A 22354-nucleotide genomic window follows, 5' to 3' on the forward strand; every position below is an offset into this window, starting at 1 on the left:
GGTCCCAGGGCTCTGTAAATGGCTCCAGCCTAGTCCATGAAGCCTAGAAAAGGTGGCCCTCCCTCTGGCCCTCCCTGACCCTCCCTTGCCACACATCCTGTCTTCCCAGAAATGCAGAACACTCTGGGACTCTGGTCTCCCTCTGGGGCAGGGCCCAGGTGTGAGGTCAGGTCTGCAGTGGTGGGCTTAGCAGTTGACAATTCACTGAGCCTCTGTCCACCGTCCGGGGTGTGGGGTCAGGGAGGCAGGCGGGCTGCTGGGTGGGGAGGAGAGGCAGGCCCAGTGGTTCCCATCTGCCATTTCAGCCTTCCCTGCAGAGGCCTACGGCCCCATGCTGGATTCCTGCCTGCCACCCACACCCATGAGTGACCCCGACATCCCGTCCCCAGCCTTCCTGAAGCCCAGACCCAGCTGGGGACTGAGCTCTGTCCATGCACTGTGTGGAAAGAAGTGGAAATAGAGGCCAGTTAGGGCTGGGCAGGTCGATATTAGGTCCCCAAAGTAGAGCAGGTCTTGCTCTGGCCCTGCGATGTGGAGGGGGTTACAGGTGACACACACCTTCTCGGCGGGAGGTGTCCTTTACCTTCTGACCAAAGGGGTGGTGGAATCCTGCCAAGGGCCCTGGCCTCATCCACAGCTTCCTTGGGGCCACTGGAGCTGCAGCCTAAGTGGCCAGCCCCGCCCTTCCTTCCTTCACGCCCCCGTGCTCCATGCGTGTTTACTGCCCCGACTTCCTGTCTGGGCTGGCGCGACAGTGATTTCACAAATGATAATCATAGAAGGATGGTGGAGATAGCGGCCATGCAAACTGACCACGCAATTCCACAGGCATCCTCTCATGGGCTCCTTGCGTGCTTCCTGAGAGGCTGGGAGTTACGGACATCTCAGGGAAGTTTGTCCAGCCAGGACAGATGTCAGCCCAGGCCTGACCAGCCCCCAGAGCTCATGCTCTTGTCCCTGTCCCCCTCCCATCCTGCCTTTCATGTTATCCTGCCTGAGGGGACAGGGACAGAGCCCCTGGCCCGTCTCCTTTTCTTCTCCCAGGACCCCAGCAGGCACAGATTTGAGCCTGACCTTATTCAAACCACAGGTGTGAGAAAGGGGCCGTGGGTATCACCCACATCCTCATCCTCACCCCTACAGCTGGTCTGTGTGCCTGGCATGGAATGGGTTTCCTCACACTCTGAGCCGGTCCTGGGGGGCATTGCTATGTGCTTTCCAGAGGAGGAAACAGGTTCAGAGGGGCCCCCGCTTGTGGGAAGAAGGTCTGAGCAAGGTGTGCCTGACCCCAAAGCCTGTGTTCATAACCACTGCCCAGTGGTCCACCCCTGCACACTGTGCAAAGGAACCTGGGGCTGGAGGGCCCCAGCCCCACCACACTCTCCTGGGCAGGGCCCTGGAGCAGAGTCCCTGGGTGGGTCCCGCCAAGCAGCTCCCGCCAAGTCCGGCTCCCTCTGCAGGGGCCACAGGATGGGGTGAGGCAGGAGAACGGCCTAGTCCCCACACCTTTCACAACCCACCCGATGGCGCCATGGAGCAGGAAGGGTTACAAAGAGGCCACAGGAAGCTCTGACGCTGCAGGGGAGGGTGGGTACAGGAGGGCCCTGCAGATCCTGGGACCAGAGGACGGCTGCAGCCACCAGACTCCCGCCAGTGTGGGCAAGGCTGGCCTAGGATGGGGACCCCCAGGGCCCTGGGGGTCCGACTTCTCCTGCTCCTTCTGCTCCTCCTGCTCCTGGCCTCAGGTGAGCAACTGGTCCCTCATCCCCTCCTGCCAAGCCTGGGAAGCCCAGTAACAGGGACAAGAATGGTGTAGAACAGGGGGGTCAAACTCATTTTCACCAGGGGCCACATCAGTCTCCCAGTTGCCTTCATAGGCCAAATGTAATTTTAGGACTGTATACCTGTAACTATTCCTTAACTAGGGGCAAGGAGTTTGGCGCTGCCACTGGGTAGAAACAAGGTGCTGGGCCAGATTAACAAGGTGGAGGGCCAGATTTGGCCCTCAGGCCTTGTGTTTGCCACCTGTGGTGTAGAGAGTGAGGGTGTCAGCAACCTGTCCTCCGAGGAGCCCACCCCAAAGGTCTGAGCATCTTCTCTAACCTTGTCCTTGAGTTTGATGTCATCCTGGTAGACTTTGGCCTACGTGGGCCTCAGAGCCCCTTTGCTTGCCCACATTGCCCTGGAGATGGAGGGAACGTGGAGGGTGCTCCCCCCCCACACCTGGGCTGTGTCTCCCCAGCAGGCCTGGCTCTGGGACCCAGGGAGGGCTCTGGACAAGCTCTTCCCTGGCTGGCCTCTGAGCTGCTGGGGGAAGGGGCTGGGCCATGCCAGAGGCTGAGGCCAGGCAGGGTTTACATGGCCCTCCACCACCCACACCACCCATTGGCTCCCTCTCCCCGTCCCCACAAGGGCCCCACAGTCCTCAGTCACCCAAGCCAGGAACCATACTCTTCCCCCTGCTCCGCTCTTGCCCTTACACACCTGTGACCGATCTCCAGGGGCAGATGGAGGACGCCAGACCTTGGCCTTGCTGTCCTCTAGCTCCTGCCCACCTGGCCAGCTCTCCTTTACCCTCTCGCTGCTCTGTCAACTCTGCAGTGATCCCTTGGGGAGACAGTGCTCCCTGCTTACTACTGTCATCTCAGCGCCTTGCCAGCTCCTCAGTGAGTGGCCCGTGTGCCTGTCCCCCATGTGTCTATTCGCATGGGGTCGTGTGGCTTTGGGAACACAGACTAACCACTTTGGGCTTCCAAGAATTCTCTTCTTTTCAAATATTGGGAGATTCAGTGAAGTGCAACATGTAGATCCTGGCTCCAAAAAAAGGTGAAAAATGAGAGTGCTGCCCTTCTGGTGTCTGGGGAGGTGCCAAGCAGGCTGGCAGGCAACACTTGATGGATTAATCAACTTGATAACCAAGGGTGGCCATTCCACAGTCTCTCTGGGCATCCTAAGGACCCTGGGCCCTTCACAAAAGCTGTAATCTGCTGGCGGGGCCTCCAAGGCTGCCCGGAGTGGCCAGCTGTACCCTGTGGCGATGTGGGTGGCTTGTCTTGCTCAGGCAGAGCGCCAGCCTTGGAATAGGGTGAGGAGCCTTGGGAGGTTTATATCTAGAGGTAAGACTCCTTCCTTTGTGTGTATTTATGGGTTAGTCACCCATGTCCCCATTCATTCATTCATTCATTCATTCATTCATGAAGCTCTGATGGTGCCCTCTACACGGTGCCAGGCCCTGCGCTGGTACAGCGTGTGGTCCCTGCCCTCAGTGGGCTCACAGTCTAGCAGTGACAGGGGGCCTCAGAGGAGTCCAGGCCATGGTGGGGGCCCAGCAGGAAGCAGACACTCTCTAAGAAAGGGACCCTTTACAAAGGTGTAGGAAGGGGTAGGGGGACCACAAGGCGGGATACAGGCCAGGGAGGCTGGCTGTGAGGGAGAGAGAAGCAAGCTGCTGGCAGGAAGCCATGGGGAGGGGCCTAGGGGCAGGAGGAGCGGCAAGTATCACCCTGCCCTCGTTCCTCCAGCCTGCTCCCCATTTGAATCTAGACTGAGGTGGCCCTCTGAGGCCAGCCTCTGGGGCAGAGCAGACTAGAGAAGGGGGGGGCAGGTCTGCAGCGGGGAAGTGGCACCCTCCACGCACTGGCCTGCATCAGTGCCAGGGAGCACTGGACTGGGCTCCCTGTCCGGGCTCCGTGCTTCCCGTGTCTTCTAGAAACAATCACAGAAACAGTATTTGGTAACCTTCTCAGCACCAGGTGCTTGTCAACAGCCTCACAGACGTGACAGCACTAGAGCTGACAGCAGGCCAGGAGGGAGGCTGTGTCAACGCCCCTCACAGCCCCTCGCAGCTGGGCCACACGCTGACGCTGAGGCAAAATGCGATCTCACCTCCAGCTGACAGTTTCCTTCCCGCGCTTCCTCCCCTTCCTTTCCCTCCCTGGCCCTCCTCCCGGGCCCCTCTTCCTTCTTTCTCTTTTCCTCTCTTTCTCTTCCTCTTTTGTTTAAAATGCAAATGTGAATCAAATTATATAACCACTCACTTATCGTGTGTTGTTCTCCGTTGAACAATGTACTGGGAGTGTCTTGAGAACTGCACAGAAATTTAAAGTTCCTTTGTAGGCTGCTTCTGGCATCGGTACACACGGACCTCCATCTGATCGCTATAAAATCCACTCTAAAATGTTATTTTTTACTCTACGTTTACTCTGACTTTGATCTGCCATTATCTTTACTGTGTATCTTATTTTTGTCTTTAAAATGAACTAATTTTTTTAAATTGTGAGAATAATATCATGTGGGATTTAAGAGAAAATATCAAACACTGGAGAAGGGTGTAGAAAATGAAAGGCCCGTGTCTCCTGGCCGCCTCAGCCCGGCACTGCACACCCCAAAGGTAGCCCCCCAACAGCTCCTGGCCTGCCGGAGGTGAAAAGGCATAGACTGCTAAAACCCCCTCGACGTGGATAACAGATTCGACAAAGCTGTTCACGCAAATAGACGAACCAATAGGTGCTCAGCGTCCTCCGTAAATGAAAACGACAGTCAGCTTCACTCCCCAGACCGGGCAAAGACTGGAATGTTCGGTGAAGCCTGGGATTCTGAGCACATGGGGGACAGTCGCACTTGGCCACTTGGGGAGTCAGTGAAAGCTGCGCCCCTTTCAGAAGGAAATTCAACCATAGCTAGCAATTTTTAAGAGCACATACTGCTGTATTTTGACACAGAAATTCCGATGCTAGGAATGTTTTCTAGGACCATGGTGTAAGCAACTGTGTTCAACAACCATAAAGTTCAGCAACAACTCCAAATATTCACCGACAGAGGCCCAGTTGAATAAGTGTTTGAGCACCCGTGTAATGGAATAGTGTGCCGATATATAAAGCATGCAATGGGTCAGTATGTGCTGATGTAGAAAGCTCTTCAAGGGTTATTGCGAAGGGATTCCCTCCATGCAAGTTTTTAAACGATTTAATACAAACATGTGCACAGAAAACTTCTGGAAGGTGGTGCAATAAGCTGTCACCGTTGGTGAACTCTGGAGGGTGACTTGGGACCAGTAGGACTGTTATTTTTCATTTTGTGTCTTTGGACACAATTTAATTTTTTAAAACTCTCTGTATGTAATATTTCTGTTCAGAAATAGATAAATGTGTAGACACCTTCATTCACCCAACGTACATACATAAAGATACAAATAGTTCTCACCACCTGGGATAAATCCTGCTGGCTCTTTGAACAGCTACAGTGAGCTAGCTATGTCCTTTGTGGCTCTGACCTCTAATCCTCCCCCAACAGCAAGGAATGCATCACTAGCCTCATTTGGCTGATGGGAAGTTCGAGCCTCAGAGAGTTGAAGTAACTTGCCTGAAGTCACACAGCTCTTAAGCGACCCAAAGCTTCCTCTCCATCGCCTGCACCAGGTGAAAGGGAACTGACCTGGAAGCCACAAAAGCTGGTCTGTAGTCCTGGAGGCATCTCCAACTAGCCGGTCCCCTTGCTTATGTCACTATGTTCCAGGGGCCTCAGTGAGCTGTGTTCTCTACTCCCCTCAGAAGGTCGCTGTGAGGGCTGCAATGGGAATGTGGGAGAATGAGGCAAACCAAGACTATACATCCAAGAGTTATACCATGAGGCCCCAGTTGCAAGGGCTTTGGAAAGTCTGATGTAAAACAACTGCAAAAAAGCCAGGCAGACTCCTTGGAGGAGGTGGTCAAGGGTACTACCACTAACATATCAAACCTTTTATCTGCAGAGCCACATGCCCAAGCCCTTTGTATACTCTTTCTCCAAAGCATCCCACTGACCCTGCAAGATGGGGAGTAGTATCTCCTTTCACCTTGTACCCGAGGCCCAGGGAAAGTATGAGTCCAGCTCAAGTGCACACAGTTAGGGTGAATAGACCAGAGCTGGAATTCCAGCCCACATCGCCAGACTCTGGAGCCCTCGCTGTCCCTCCCCACCCAGCTCGTTCACACTCTGTCTCCCTCCCTTAGGTAAGGAAGATTTCACAAGCACACCTGCACGGAGAAACCCCCACCCAGAGGACTCAAGGAGCGTCTGCCTGGGGCTCATCAATAAGGGCTATTACGAAAGCTTCTATCTTGAAGACACTGCCAAGTGCTTCAGGAAGTGCGAACAGCTGAGCAATGAGTCCTGTGATCTGGCAAAGCTGCAGAGGTAACCAGGCCCTCTGAGCTGCAGCAGGGATCGGGGGTTCCTGCCGGGCTGGGGAGGAGGGAGTGGTTGGAGCTAGCTGCCCCCACACCCCCAGAAACTACTGCTCCCATCTTGTCTCTGCACCTTGGTGTTTGACACATTCTCCCCAACCCACCTAATGAGACCCCTCTGAGCTAGCGGATATAGACATAAGTCAGCCGTGTGTCTGCCACTGGGAGTGGCAGAGGGACAGACACAGGCCCAAGCGATGAGAGCTGTAGCCTCACACACCTGCGCAGTATTGCCAGCCTTTGGGGTGACAGCCACCCAGTGCGTGTAAAGTGAGATCTCACTGTGACTTTGACTTGCTTTTCACCAAGGACTAATGATGCTGAGCATCTTTGCATGTGCTTCTTAGCCACCTGTGTATTTTCTTTGGTAAAATAACTGTTCAAGTCTTTCCCTCCCTTTTTAAGAAATTGGGCTGTCTTCTTCTCATTGAGTTTTAAGAGCTTTGTATATATGTAAGTTTTAAAAAATCAGATGCATGATTTGTGAATATTTTCTCCCAGCATATGTCTTGTCTTTTTATTTCCCTAACAATATCTTTTGAAGATCAACACATTTAATTTTGATGAAGTTCAATTTAAATTTATGTGTGTATTTGATAGCATATCAAAGAAAGTTCATCTAGCCCAAGGTTACAAAGATTTTCTCCCAATTTTTCTTCCATAAGTAAATGGTTTTAGCGCTTATAATTAGGTTATGCTTTTGGAATTAGTTTTTTTGTGCACAGAGAGAGATAAATGTCTAACTTTATATTGTTACTACTACTATTTTTGTCTCTGGATATCTAATTGTTTTGGCACTGTTTGTCGAAAAGAGTATGCTTTCTCCATTGAGTTGCTTTTGGGAGGGCGTCCCATTGAAGAGCTCAGTGGAAGCACCTGGAGTGTCTTCTCACACGATAGTAAGCCAGAAACAAAACTGCCTCCCTGCAGAGATTAATGCCCCTGGAGAGATTTGAAAGGCACAGAGGTGGTGGCGATACCTATCCCGACCACATGACCCACCAGAAGTAAGGTGGGCCTTGGAGAATGACTGTGGACCACCACGAACTTAAGGTCCAATGGCAGCCCCAGTCCCAGGTGAATGTGTGTCCTTGAATAAATCAACACAGCCCCTGGCAATCGGTATGCAGCTCTTACATGGCTGATATTCTTTTCTCCCTACCAATTGCCAAGGACTACCAGGGCCGTTTATTTTTACTCGGCACAGCCAACAGTATTCTGCCACAGTGTCCCATGGAGACTGTGTCGATCCTCCCGATCGCTGTCATAATACACTCCACAGAGACCTTATTAATCTTGACATTCTACAGAGCATCACTAGTCCGCTACATCAACAGCATCATGCTGATTTGATTTAATGAGCAGAAAGGGGCAAGGACTTAAGATGTCTTACAGAGACGTAGGTGAACTAGGGGATGGGAGATGAACCCCACAAGAATTCCAGGGCCCCTCACCTCATGGAACTTTCTGGGCATTCAGATGTCTCGAGAATGTCAAGACATCCCTTCCAGGGTAAAAGACAAGTTGTTGAATGTCACACCACTTACCATGAAGAAAACAACAGGGACAAGGCGGAAAGACAGGTATTAACAAAAGAAATCTGAGCAGCTATGGTAATGTCGGACAAGGAAGATGGTGCTTAAATGGCGTCAGCGTTGTGAGGACAAACTCCTTGGTATATCTATGCTTTAGGCTTTTTTAATATGCTATATCTCACCACTAAATAACTTTTGAAAGTGCCTTGAAAACCAGGTGAGAATATCTTTCTTTGAGATAGTAAATTGGGTTGTTTTATGAGGCAAGAAAAAAAAAATTAAGTGCATGAGGCGCTATAGATATATTTATATATTATATTTATATACATATATATATATAAATATAATGAGATACAATTCACTACTTTACTTGGTGACAAGACAATCGCAATACCCATTTGTTTAGATTTCTCAAAGGCAAATAAAAGCTAGACACAACTGAAGTAGCTCAGTCCATGGATTTGAATGAACTCTCCCCACTGGTTATAGCTTAATGGTGTTCTAATTGCCTGCTCTACCCAAGCACATTTGCACATATTTGCATGGCTTACTCTCTATATGGTGCAATATTTTTTTCTGTGGTTTCTTTGGGGGGTTTTCCCTTGATAACTGAGTGTTCAAAAATGATGTCAAAATAAAAGCCTCCCTTTGTCTCCCTGGCAAGCCCTCCATAGCTATTCCTTTCCAACAGCCTTGATCTGGCTATATCTGCTTCCCTCCCCCTCTTCCCTCTCATTGCTCTCTCAGTCCTACCCCAGGCAGCCGATCTTAGGACCCCAGGTTTAGGAAAAGAAACCTGGCACGCAGTTAGGTTTCAGGACCATGGAGAGCGCTGTGAACTTGCCCTGACACAGGAGCTGAAGCGAGGGAGCTGCGGTAAAATAAATGCCAATTAACTTATGTGTTCTCTGTGGTTTCCATAACAGCTCCGTTCCCATCAGTCAGCTTCCATATAGCTCAGTCTCTAAAGACTGAGTTCCCAGTATGCAGTTAGCACTCAAGAAATGTGATGACGCGCTCACTCCCCCGCCACAATTACTATCCTCCCACGGTTGAAAACACTCCGAGGACTTTCTCCAAAGATATACAAAGACCAACAAGTATATAAAAATATGTTCAACATCATTACACATTAGGGAAGTGCACGTGAAAACCACAATGCCATACCACTTTATACCCGCTAGGGTAGCACCAATTAAAAACATAATGAAAAATAATTGTTGGCAAGTATACAAAGAAATTGAACCAGACGTCGTTGGCAGGAAAGTAAAACGGTGTAGCTGCTGTGGAAAACAGCTTGAGAATTCCTCAAGAAGTTAAACATAGAATTACCCTATGGCCCAGCAATTTTGCTCCTAGGTATATGCCCAGAAGAATCAAACACAAGCCTTCAAAGAAAAGCTTGTATGTGATTGTTTATAGCAGCCCTGTTCACAGTAGGCCAAACGTCCATCACTGGATAAACGGGTGAACAAAATGTGATATATCCATACAATGGAATAGTATTCTTCCATAAAAAGGAATGAAATACTTTTACGTGCTACAACATAGATGAACTCTGAAAACGTTATGCTAAGTAAAAGAAGCAAAAAGATGGGTCACATAATTCCATTTGTACAAAATACACAGAATAGGCAAGTTTATAGAAACAGAAAGCAGATTAGTGGTTGCCAGAAGCTAGGGGTAGAGGGAAGGGAGCGACTGCTTAATGGGTGCAAGGGCTTCCTTTGGGGGCGCTGGATTGTTGTACTTTAAAGTGGTTAAAATGATCAATTTTATGTTATATGGAGTTTAGCACAAAAAGACAAATGCATGAACCCTCAGGGGAAGTTTCTGGCTGGAATCCCTTGGGACAAGCTTGGACTGGTCCCATGCCACTCCTTTTCTCCTTGGTGACCTCAGGGTCTTTCCTGTGGTATTCTGGACCACCCCTCCTATCCCGAGAGCCTGAGGATGATCACCCATGATCTCTTACCTCCTGTCACCTAGGCTGGGGCCCAGGTGATTGGGTGACGCAGCTTGCAGAGCCCGACGTGGCTCCTGACCCCCGGCCTCTTGCAGATACTGGCTGGACTACGAGAACTACCTGGTGGAGGGGAGCCTGGAGAAGGCAATGAATTTGTCTTTTCTGAAGGCTTTGGTCAAGAACATCAGCACCAACATCTCAGATGACCTGCACTTCTCTCTGACCCCATCTCAGGTGAAGAGTTCCCCCGCAACCCCCACCTCTAGCGTGTTTTCCTCGGGCACACTTTTCAGAATTCTCAGAGAGGCATGGTCTGTGCTTGGTGCTTATCAAAACGCGTCCCTCTAAGGAGGGCTCTGCCACCTTGCTAGTAGTGGGTGCTAGTGAGTTCATGGATGCGAGGGTCCTGGTAACAGGTTATCCAGGTTTCTAGGGTGCGACATTTGGAAGATCATTGAATGGAGCATGAGGAGATTGAGTTCTGGTGCCTGGTGGCCCCCTGACCCCATGAGAGTGGAAATCCCTGGAGTCTTATCTGTAAAATGAGCTCCGTGGCTCCTTCAAAGCCCGGAGTTGCCGTGAGCTCTTCCACCCAGGGGCACATTTGAAGCAAGTGAAGCCACACTAGTGGTCCTGCAAAGGGCTGAATGGGCAGCCTCTGGATTTACATTTGTCTGGGTTCAAATCCCAGCTCTGCCCCTTACCGGCTATTGTGATCTTGGGCAAATTACTGAAGTTTTCTTAGACTCAGTTTCCCATCTGTAAAGTGATGGTAGTGTTGCCCAAGTTCAAGATTATCAGGGGGGCAAATGAGATAATTCACAAGGAATGCTTGGCACAGCGAGGGTGCAGCCTCCTTCAGGAATGAAGCCAGGTGTGGAAGGGCAGGCAGCAGGCAGGAGGAACTTCTGGGTCTGTCTGGAGAAGGGGAGATGGAGGATGGATAGGGTCCTTCTCAACCCTTTATCACGTCCTCCAATTGGCTGAGCCCTCTGAGTGGGATGTGCCCTGGCTCCAGAAATCACATGTCCTTTTGACAAGGGTGCAGACTGGGAAGGAGAAAGCCAGAGCCTTCAGCTCCAACCCTTAGCTGCCCTGATCCTCTGCCCGTGGGCTACTCGTGAGGCAGCACCAGGTGGGGTCGTCTTCGGGGAACAGTGAGGTCAGAGAACGAACAAGACATGCTTTGCATTTGCCAGTGAAAGTTATTTTAACATTTTGAGCATTCTTAGCTCTGGCCTTATTCTTTCCACTTCCTTCCAAGTCAGAAGCCAGACACTAACCCCGTAATAACCTATAGGGCCATAGGGGTTGTCGGGACCCTGGCCACATGTGCACCACAGCTGACCCTTCCCCACAGCTGCAAACCGAGCCCATCCAGGTGTCCTCTCTTTACAGCTCACTTTCAGCCTCGCAGGTGGCCACGCAGGCCCCTGGTTACCTCCACTCTCCACACTGGGGGAAATGGAGGCCCTGTGGGTGCCGGGACTTGTCCAGAACTCACAGCCTGGACAGAGCAGAGCTTGGGCTGTGCCCCACGATGTCCTGCCTCTCAGAGCTAAGGTCCTCAGGTGCTGCTCCTCCACCCGGTGTGCCTCAGTTTCTCTTCCCTGCAGGGGAATGGCAGAACCTGTGTTGGGGGCTGGAATTCTCGGGTAAGGAAGGAGCCACTGTGTCTGTGGTTACAGATTCTGGGTCAGGTGCCGAAGGAGAAGCACAAGCTCCCTGACAGAGTCCGGCTGCCCAGGAGCCTGTTTGCATCCCTGCAGGGCAGCAGGTCGGAGGTCCGCTTGGCCATATCTGTCCTGGACATTGGGTCGGGGAATCTCTTCAAGGTGAGGAGAAGCCAGATGGCGGCTCGGGGCAGCCCTGAGGTTCACCAGGCAGTGCTTGAACTTGCCGTCCATGGGGTCTTCCCTGAGGATGGGGATGGCGGAGGGGACGAGTCTCTGGGGATGTTTCCCAAGCAGCCCACGCTTACCCCAGACCCCAGTCTCTAGGGCCTGTGGACTTCCGACTTAGACTGGTCCTACACACCTGTGCCCTGGGACTTGTATGTGTGTCCCCCGTGGGGCCCTGTGTGTGCACGAACACGCATATGCTTTCCTGGGTGCACACGTAATCCACATGAGCAAGTGTGCCCACGCCCTTGACGGCGTGCCCCATGTGCATCCTCAGAGACACGTGTCCACTCACATGCAGATATGCATATGCCTAGTGCTGGTGTGGCCGGGTGCTCACCCCGCCCCCGCCCTGTGGCCACCCAGCACCCTGCAACTATGGGCTGATTTTTCTGGGGGCCCTGCGCCCTCTGGTTAAGAGGGCAGAGGAGGCCCAGAGGCTCGTGAGGGAGACTGTCGGGTACCCCCTGGCCCAGTTCGAGCAAGAGACCATAGGGAGCAGCAGGCAGGGTGACCCTTTGGTCCCCTGGTCCCCTGGTCTCAAACTTTGCCCTCCAGGCAAGGGCCACGGGTCCCAGAAGCCCCCAAGAAGCCCTTTCTGCAGCCGGGCCTCCCTACTTTCCCTCCACAGGGCCCCAGGCTGAGCCTGGAGAATGATGGCAGCGTGTTGAACAACCGCCTGGTGGGCCTGAGTGTGGGCCGTACGCGTGTCACCGGGCTGACGGAGCCTCTGGAGATCACCTTCTCCCACCAGCAGCAGCCTCCCGTGAGTCCCCCTACCCCTTCCCAGGCCTGGCAGTTACTCAGGGGCAGACAGGCGGGTGGGCAACCCTGGGCACGCAGGCAGACATACATAGGACACCACACCACCCACCCTCCACAACCACCCAGGAGAAGCCATTAGGGCCACACACACCATTGTGCCCAGGGACACACGCCCACCTGTGCCCAGACCCCTCCCACTCACATGCTCACAGAGGCGTTCACGGGACCCGGCACCCCCACATACCTGCCCTCGGCAGCACACATCCCCCCGCAGACAGGCAGCCCTCCCACCCGCTGCCTGTCACCACACCCATGGCCTCATGTGCTGACTTGGGAGCCATCACATGGGTGGCTGGTGTTTCTATGTCAGCGGGGTGAACCTTGCTCTCTACCTGATGCACACGCATGCTGAGACCAGGGAGCACGCTGTCCTCCCGCCTCCCCTCCATGTGGTTCTCCCCCCTCTCCCAACCTCCCCATCTGCCCCCTGACTCCCGCTCTCTGGTTGCAGAACATGACCCTCACCTGCGTATTCTGGGATGTGACTAAAGGTAGGGCCTGGAGGACCTTCTCTGGGTAGGACAGGTGGGAGGGTATGGGGTCCCTTAGGGGTGCAGGGCCCCTCCCCTCTCTTCCCTCCTGTTCATTCCCTTCCCTTTCCCTCCTCTCTGGTCTCTTCTGTTCCTTTTTTCCTCCCTTTCGTCCCTGACAATCCCCTCCCCTCCTATCCAGGGTCAGCGGGAGACTGGTCTTCTGAAGGCTGCTCCACAGAGCTCGGAGCCAAGCAGACTGTATGCCGCTGTGACCACCTGACCTTCTTTGCCCTGCTGCTGGTAACAACCCACCCACCCTGATCCTGGCAGCTCTGGAGGTGCCCAGACTCCTGTCTCAGGGAGGGTGGTTCCTGGCAGGGGCCAGGGCCTTGCGGGGAGGGCAGGCCCGGCCTCCAGCTGATGGGATCCTGTTTGGGGGGATCACCCACAGAGGCCAGTCTTGGACAAGGTCACCGTGCAGGCCCTCACAAAAATTTCCCAGGCTGGCTGCGGAGCCTCCATGGTTTTCCTGGCTTTCACCATCGTCTTCGCTGCCCTCAGGTGGGTGACCCCTCGCTGTTCCCTCTCGTCCTCAAGAGGCAGCAGCGGTGCTGGGTCAAAGGCACCCCGTCACTGACATCCTCTCCAAACCTTAGTTTCCGCATCTATAAAATGGGTTTGGAGGTTGAAATGTGTTTGGGCCATTTCCGTTACAATGGCAGAAGCTCCACTCAGATTGGCTTAAACATAATAAGGAATGTGTGGGTCACGTAACTGGAAAACCCAAGGCTCAGCGGGAGCCACGATTCCATCCCCAGGAACTGGTGTCCCTCTGCTGCTCATAGCTTTGCGCTCTGCTTTGTCATGTCAGGCAACTTCTACCCTCGCAGGGGCCCGGGGAGCCCCAGGCACGCCTCCCAGTGTCTTAGCTGCCGAGCCAGTTCCTATCCTACACTGAGTCCCAGAATCGAAGTCTTTACAGTTTTTTTCAGTTTTGAAATCATTGTAGACTAACAGGAAGTGGTGAAAACAGTACGCAGAGTCCCATGCTTTCTCCATCCAGCTTTCCCCCAAGACGACATTTTACGTAACTCCAGTACGATATCAAAACCAGGGAACTGACATTGGTCCAAGGTCACCACCTGGAAGACAGACCTCATCGAGTTGTTACCGTTTTTCACGTGTGTGTTTGTGTGTTCTGTGCAGTTTTATCCCATGCACACCAGAGCCCAGTTTTATTGATCTAACCCAGGCCATGTGCCCCTATGGGACTGCGCAGGTCACTGTGGTCCCGGGACCAACTGCCCTGATTGGCCGGGCCAGGTCAACGTGCCTGCACTTGGTTTTGAGCTAACAAAGGGCCAGCTCCAGTGACAAGGGGAAGGTAAACAGCCTGGGATAAGGGGTGCTCAGAGACAGCCTCCCCAGAAGGAAGTGGCCAAGGAGAGATCTGAAGACAAAGCAGGGAAAACCACTGAGAGTGAAGGGAAGGGACAGGGCAAAGCGTGGGAGGCGTGGATGCATTCCGGGAATTGCAAGGTATGCAGTTTGGCTGAAGCACCGAGTTGAGAGCGGAGGCCAGCAGGTTCTGAGGTGTCATGAGAGGGCTCCTGGGCCAGAGCCTAAGGGCAGTCACACTCCGGCTGAGGCAGGGGTGGGACACAGGACGTGGATGGAAAGGCCCAGGGTGGCCTCTTGCAGCCTCTCACTGGCCCTTCTGTCCCCAGGTTCTTCCGGAAGAGGTTCGAGTCAGAAGATGCTCTCAAGATCCACGTGGCCCTGAGCGTTAGCTTGTTCCTCCTGAACCTAACCTTCTTCATCAATCTGGGGCATGACCGGAAGTTGTCCCTTGTCGCCTGCTGGGCCCGGGGGGCCATCTTCCATTACTTCCTGCTCTGTGTCTTCACCTGGATGGGCCTGGAAGCCTTCCACCTCTACCTGCTCGTCATCAGGGTCTTTAACACCTATTTCGGGCACTACTTCCTAAAGCTGAGCCTGGTGGGCTGGGGTAGGTGTTGCCTGGGTGGGCAGAGGGGATGGCTGGCCCTGAAGGGGCAGGGGGAGGAGCAGCCTAGGGGAGAGCAGTGGCTCTGTCTCTCAGATAGTCTCGGGGTTTGCAGGATGGGCAGCTGGAGGGGGTTTTGCAGGAGGACGTGTCACGGGAGTCCCAGCAATGCCATGCCTCCTCCTCCCACCCAGGCCTGCCAGCCCTAATGGTCATCGGTACCGGGAGTGCCAAAAGCTATGGCCTCTACACCATCCCAGACCAGGAGGGCAGGATCACACTGGAGCTGTGAGTGGTGGCTGTGGCAGGGGGAGTGACGTCAGGTCCCTGGCTGTACATATCAAGGGAGGTGGGGAGAGGCGGGAACACTGGGTGGAGAGACGGGGTAAGTCAAGGCAAAAGACCCTCAGATCCAGCTAGTTCATGACCGGCAGGAGTCAACTGAGGCCTAGGGAGAGGAATGCAGTGAGCAAGGGGTTCTGAGAAGCAGGAGAAGGAACCGGACCAGGAGGCCGGAGGCCTTGCTGTCGCCTGGCCTGCCACCAGCCCATATGGCACTGTGGGACAAACTTTTAAAAGTGTATCCCACCCCTCACCTGCCGTGCGGGGCACTCGGCTGGATTTCAGCCCCCACCTGCCCCTCGGCCAGGTGGCCTCGTTCAGGGCATGACAGGCCCAACATTCCCAGCAGCCCCGGTCCTATCTAGGCTCTGCCTCTGAGTTGTTGTGTGACTTTGGACAAGCCCGTCCTCTCCTTGGGCCTCAGTCTCCTCATCTGTACAATGGGGTAGGGGGCAGTGAGGTGGGCTGATAGACATGCTCTTCTGTGCCGTTCACCTCTACAGTGCAGAGGGCAGGTGGCAGAGCTGAGCCTCTCCCAGGCGCCTGTCCCAGGCCCATGGCTCTGTGCTTAAGAGGGGCTGGTGGGGCCTTGGTCCTGTCCCCTGGGCCTCAAAGTGGGGGGTCACAGGGTTCCAGTAGGTGATAACAAAGTGCATGAGGTGGCCTGGGTGGGGACTGCTGTTGACTGGCAGTCACACACCCATCTAATGGACATCTGCCAGGCGTATGGTTTTACAAGAGAAACGGAAAGATGTTTACACCAACCGTCCTACTTTTTGTTTACCCCCACATAACGTGGGGCAAACAAAACATGTCTTCGGGGTCAGATGGACCCTTTTGCCCCCACCCGTCTAAAGAGACAGCAGACTGGAGCCATTTGAGAGCCCTGCCCCAGGGGAGTGGGGGACAATGGGTGGAGGCAGGGAAAGGAAGGCATCTTCCTGGTCATTGACGGTCGACCGGGGAGATTGCCCAGGGTTTGCTGGTCTGGGGATACCTGGCCCAGTCTCAATGGCCACTGACCTCCACCAGGTGCTGGTTCAGTAAGAAAACTGCCCTCTACATCACCGTCCACGGCTACTTCCTCGTCACCTACCTTTTCAACGCCATGGTCCTGGGCCTGGTGGCCTGGAAGATCTTCACGCTGCCAAGTGCCACGGCAGGCAAGGAGAAGCGGCAGAAATGGAAGGGGGTCCTCACCTTGCTGGGCCTCTCAAGCCTGGTGGGCATGACATGGGGGCTGGCCATCCTCACGCCCCTGGGCCTGTCCACCATCTATGTCTTTGCACTGTTCAATTCCTTCCAAGGTGAGGCTCCTGGCCCAGGGAGGAGGCAGGCTGCCTCATCTGCACCAAGAGTGTAGGGAGGTGGGGAGGGAATGGTTTGCAAGAAACAGGGTTCCACTCAGGCCAGCCCAAATCAAGGGCATTGATTTTAAATATCCAAGGCTCTCCCAGAAGCTCCAGGGTGGGAAGGCTGGCTGACCTCATGGGAGCTGGTGCCAGGCTCAGGAAAAGCCACCCAAACCAAAGCAGATACTTTCTCCATCTTTTTTCTCTGGATCCACACATGGCCTCTCACCTTCTTCTCTCTGCAGAAACTCCTCCATCCTCCTCTCTCCACTGGCCCGTTCCTACCCATGGCCCCCCAGTGGCTGCCCAAGGTGGTCACCTCAACCCTACATGACCTTCCAAGTTTAGTGACTATGGTCTGATTCCATCTCTTCCACATTCTTAGGAAAATTAAGGATCTGATTGGGCCATCTTAGTCAGGTGTCCATCTCTGGTCCAATCAGCAGTGACCAGGAGGCCACAGTCACATGATATGGTGGCCACATGACATGGACAGTCTCCAAGGAGTGGTGGAGGCCAGAAGGAAGTGATTAGTGGAGGAAATGATTGATACATCTGCTTCCTGCCCCCACAGGGTCCTTTCTCTGGTATCCCAGCAAAAGGGCAGGTGCCCCAAGTTCCTCTTTGGTCCACACACCCCCCTTGCATGCACACAGCTTAAAGAAGCCTCACAGCCTGCCTACCCAGGCTTTGGTCCACAGTCATCTCGTCCAGGGAACCCCCGTGTCCTGGACCTAGCAGGTGTGAGCCCACAAAAATAGGCCTGGCTCCCAATGTCTCATGAAACGGTGTGGCATCGTGGCTAGGAGCACTGGGGACAGGCAGGCCTGTATTCAAATCCAGACTCCACTCGTGACCCCAGCAAGTCACTTGGCTCCTCGGACCCAGTCATCTGCATAGTTGGGATAATCCCACACTAACCTCGCCAGATTTCATCATGAATAGCTGACATAATGCACATGGGGAACACAGGAGGCCTTCAGTATGTGGCAACTGATTTTCCCATAAGTTCTTGAACTTTTACAGTGGGGTTCTTTCTCCTCTGAGCAGCCGCCGGCCAGCCCCCTGTCAGCCTCCTGGGCTCAGCAGTCGTCTCTCCTCCCTGCAGGTGTCTTCCTCTTCTGCTGGATCATCGTGCTCTACTTCCCAAGCCAGAGCACCGGCACCTCTTCTGGCACTGCCCACGCTGAGCAGACCCACACCGTGTCACACGAATAGGGGGCCGGCCCTGGGCTCCGGACTCAGCTCCAACCCACTTTGTAACCTTGGACGGCTCCCTGCCTCCCTCTGGGCCTCAGTTCCCATGTCTAACAAAGTGGAGGGGGGAGGGGATGGGGACCAGGTAGGACCACGTGACCTCAAAGGTCCTATCCAGGTTCATCTCTGGTCTGAAAGTCCACAAATCCAGGAACTGCAGGCATCCAAAGTGCCTACAATCTCGGGACCCGGACAGCACAGAGGGACACCCTTACCCCTTCCGCCATGACCCCACCGCCCTCCTTCCTAGCAAAGCAGCCTACCTACGCCTTTGCCCACCTTCTGGCCTCAGTAAGGGCCTGAGCCCAGCTAGAGATGCTTGTTGTTGGCTCAGCCCCTCAAAGGAGCCCCAGACTCTCCCTCCCTCCGTCTCATCTTTGTCACTGCCTCTCTACCCACCAGCTGCCTCTAGTGAGAGTCATCCCCTCAGGCACTAGGGTGGTTGTGAACCAGAGGTTTGTTTTGGGGGGTTGGTCCTCCCAGCTTGCCTGCTCCTGAGTTCAGCCTGTCTCCCCACTTAGGGAACTGCCAGCCCTCCAGGTGTCCGGGACACTGAATTTCAGAGAATGCCACTTAGTGGGTGGGACACCTTCTGTTCCCATTAGGAGGACTGCCACGTGGGTGGCTTGACCTCTGGTCTGTTGTCACGGTGGGCTGGGGATCCAGGGCTATGTGCACCTAAGGGCCAAGGGGCCAGGGTGGGGGTAGGGCTGGGCTGAGCAGAGAGAGGGAGGCCACGTCTCCCCTGGAAACTGAGCACCTACAGAGCAGGCACTGTGGCGGCCTTACTCACCCGTTCAGCCCGGCCCTGGTGCGTTCGGGGCCCTGAATAAATATTTGCTGGCCGAATAGGTGGATGTGCGAGTTTGGCACCCGCCTGACGGGGCCCCGACCCAGGGGAGTGTGTCAGGCTGGACGCCACTTCCCATGGCTGGACCTCTGCTGTGTCACACCCCTGTGTTGGTTTCCTCAGTAGGAAACGAAAAGAGACAGAGATAATAAAGAAAGAGATGCAGAGATGAGAGATAGAGAGAGGGAGGATTAACAGACAAGCTAACACAGAGGGAGAGGGACAGAGGCAGAAGGACGGCAGCCCCTCCCCCAAGCCTGCCCCAACCAAGGTTCATGTTCCCAGTCTAGCCTTTATTTACTAACCATCGGGGGACTCCCACCCCCACCCAACCAGCCCCCTCTCCAGTGAGCTTTGGAGAGGGTGGAGCGCTGCCGACAGACGACAAGTTGTTATTATTAGACCCTCCCACAGCCCCTCCCCCCACATGGACGGGACCAGCAAACAGATGAAAGACAGGAAAGCGGGGGCCCCTGTTTTAAGCAAGCCACTCTGTTCCCGGAAGGGAAACCCTAGGGTGGGGGCACTACTTCTGTTGAGCCACATCATTAGTTTTTGCGCCTTTACTTGGTGGCTTTGGAGTCTTATCTTCACAGGCCGTGTTTCTCACACCCGAGATCTCTGCTTTCTTTCCCCAAAGTCTCAGAGTTACCAACCCATGCCCAGGAGGGACAGTGTCTGACAGGCCCAGGTTCAAGCCCTTGCTCTGCTACTCGGGGGCTGTGTGACCCTGGGCATGTCACTGTACCTCTCTAAGCCTCAGTTTCCCCATCTGTAAAACTGAGATCAAGTCCTTGCCTCGTCCTGAGAGCATTAAGTGAGGTGACAAAAGTCAAATGCCCGTCACCTGATGTGGCAGGAGTTAGTTGACTTCCAGAGACCCCTTTCCTTGGCTTAAAGAAACACCAGGGGGAGCCCCTGGGTAAAGGACGTGAACTAGGAGGTGTGTGAAGGTCAAAGCTCCCTTCCTGAGTCCTCTTCACAGCTCTGCTGAGTGGCCCAGCCCTGTGGGGGATGAGGCCTGGTGGCCGGAGAGGCCCAGCGACCTGCACAATGCCGGTCTGCGGGCTGGGACGATGCTAGGGCTGGGGCATCCCAGGGTTGCTGACACCTCCTCCCAGAGCGTTCCCTGGGTTCAAGGATTATCACCTCGTCCCTGACCCCCTGAACCCCTGTGGTTTCTCAGACACGTGCAGTGGGAATCCCGAGCCCAGGTGAGCTGGGTTTCCTGGTGCAGAGGGAGAGGGTGTGGGGAGCGATGGCTCTCCAGCCCAGGGCCAGGCAGGGGCAGAGGGGTGGTCCCTCATTGCCAGGGGTCACTGCAAAAGCAGCTCCAAGTGCCAAGCTGAACATGTGCTGAGGCCAGGCAGGGCCATGGTAAAAATATACCCCAAGGCCCAGCATGAATGAGCAGGGGTCTCCTGTCACTGGACCATCACCCTAGCAACCCAGGAGGTGGGCAGCCTGCCTGGTCCAAATTCAACCTCTGCACCTGGCTTGGACCAGTTCCTCACCTCCTGAACCTGTGAAGGTGGGACGGCGGTAGCTGCCCCACAGGGTGGATGATGGAGTAAATGAGATACTGGCCGAGAAGGCTGCCCAGTGCCCGGGCCACCTGGTCCGGCAGGAATGTGGCTGACCCTGAGCTTTTCCCTGGCCATCACCTTCACCTTGTCAAGCTGTGGTGGCCATCGGTGTGCTGCAGGAGGGGTCCCCCGATCCCCACCATGGCTCCCCAGTTCTTTCTGTTCTACCCTAGTTTCTTCATTCCTAGTATTTTTTTTATTACAATATAACAAGTACACAGGAAATAAGAAGACCTACTTGCTCTGTGCTCTCAGATGGATAACATTATCCAAAAATTAAAATTCTCCACAAATCAATCGAGGAATACAATGCAATTTAAATAAAGACTCCAAATGATTCTTTAAGACTTTCCAAAAATTATTCTAAAATTTATATGGAGGCATATAGGCCTCAAATAGCTAAGTCAACCTTAATGAGAGAGGGCACAGAAGGACAACATGAACGACAGATCCTTTAAGAAGTTGTTACAAGACCATAATGATAAATCCAGCCTGGGGTCTGTGCAAGGATAGGCATGAAAACCAGGGGAACAGAACAGAGAGCTCAGTGGCAGACTCACATACACCTGGGAGACTTAATACATGACAAGAGCAGACATGACCAAGAAGGACATAGGGTCTGAGGATGGTGTTGGAACCTTGGCTCCTTATGTGGAGAAAAATAAAAACAGGGTCCCTACCTCACTCTCCTACAGAGATGGGCTCCAGGCAGATGAAAATCTAAATGGGGTGCCAAAACTACGGAGTTCGTGCCGGAAAATATTATGCAACCTAAGAGCAAGGAAGGACTTCTCAAGCAAATGTTCATAAGCACAAAACATCAGACTCAAACCTGGCAAATTTAATTTTATCAACAATCAAGCTTTTCTGGTTAATGAAGAACACCCAGGGAGAGGTTAGCAGACATGTGACAGAGGACGGAACACTGAAAACCAGAGACTAACATCTGGAAGTCCCGCCCATCAAAACCAGGACACGCCCAAAGTAGAGAGAAATGGGCTGAGGTTTTAAAAGACAATTCTAGAGGAGGAAACCCCTACAACGAACACACCGGCACACGGAGAGTGAAAGGCATGAGTGACCAGAGAGATGTCCGTTTAATAGGGATGCATGAAATGGACAAACATTAGGAAGCTGGACAATAGTATCAGTTGCTCCCGTCCGACCAGCCCACTGTGTCACCGGCTTCCTGCGTCCTCATCCCTCCTGCCATCACGCCGGCGAACATCCCACGGAGCTGATCTCAGGATCTCAGGGCACACACCGGGACTGATGTCCACACGCTGTCTCCTGAGCTTTCCCTCCGCCTAATCGGTCCTTCACACGTCGTTATTCATGACTGCATAATATTCCAACCAGAAAGAAACGATCATCCTTTGTTATTGAGACTCGAGGGGATTCCTACCTTTTATCCAGTAACAGCAACTACGGAATCTTATCAGGCAGGGCATCTGCAGTATTTCCAGTGTTTTAGCCCCAGACCTCCACAGGGCCACGCTGTGACTTCTATGGGTCCCTTTGTCCAAAAACAAAACAGCAAAAACTCTATTTTGTAACTGCATTAGTACAAAGACGACTATAATCCTGTGTGGACTCATAATTGTATATTCATCAGTAGTGTATTCATTTTTTTCTTCTGAATTTAAAGGATACTAAAATGTAACACTTAAATGGGCCACTAACCTAATGCATAAGTTTTCACTGCCCTAAATCAGAGGCCCAGATGGATTAGAACCCAGGACTCAGGCAGCCTGGTTCGGTCCACCAAGACGGGCACCCACCCCAAGATGCACACCGGTTCCCATCTGTCCTGATGGAGGCCACTTTGACTGTGCCTGGGGCACGGGCAGTGATGTCCCGGAAGTGGTTAACAGCCAGCCAGCTTTGCAACAGCTGATTGTTACGCTTTCAGGGAGGTTGGTGAGCCAGCTGACAAACACAGCCGTTGTTAAAAATTAAATTATAATAATGCAGCCCAGGTCTTCTGGGCCCAGAACTGGGCGGTGATGGAAGACTACATTTCCCAGAAGCCTCCCCT

The 22354-nt window shown here is 53.5% G+C and overlaps 2 protein-coding genes across 2 annotated transcripts in view; one reads left to right on the plus strand and one right to left on the minus strand.

The window, feature by feature from the left end:
• Positions 1–22354, minus strand: part of CIAPIN1 (cytokine induced apoptosis inhibitor 1) — a 249534-nt gene that overhangs the window by 168483 nt on the left and 58697 nt on the right. The gene's annotated exons all lie outside the window — the stretch shown is intronic.
• On the plus strand, positions 304–21702 carry ADGRG3 (adhesion G protein-coupled receptor G3). Its single transcript, XM_024551402.3, is given in 13 exon segments — positions 304–1628; positions 1631–1745; positions 5991–6174; positions 9821–9959; positions 11414–11560; positions 12258–12392; positions 12903–12942; positions 13124–13224; positions 13376–13485; positions 14652–14932; positions 15124–15217; positions 16304–16578; positions 17732–21702. Coding segments are annotated over 13 exon segments (1836 nt in total). The 5' UTR covers positions 304–1523; the 3' UTR covers positions 17842–21702.

This window comes from Desmodus rotundus, chromosome 12 (genome assembly GCF_022682495.2).
Source record: "Desmodus rotundus isolate HL8 chromosome 12, HLdesRot8A.1, whole genome shotgun sequence".
NCBI lineage: Eukaryota > Metazoa > Chordata > Mammalia > Chiroptera > Phyllostomidae > Desmodus > Desmodus rotundus.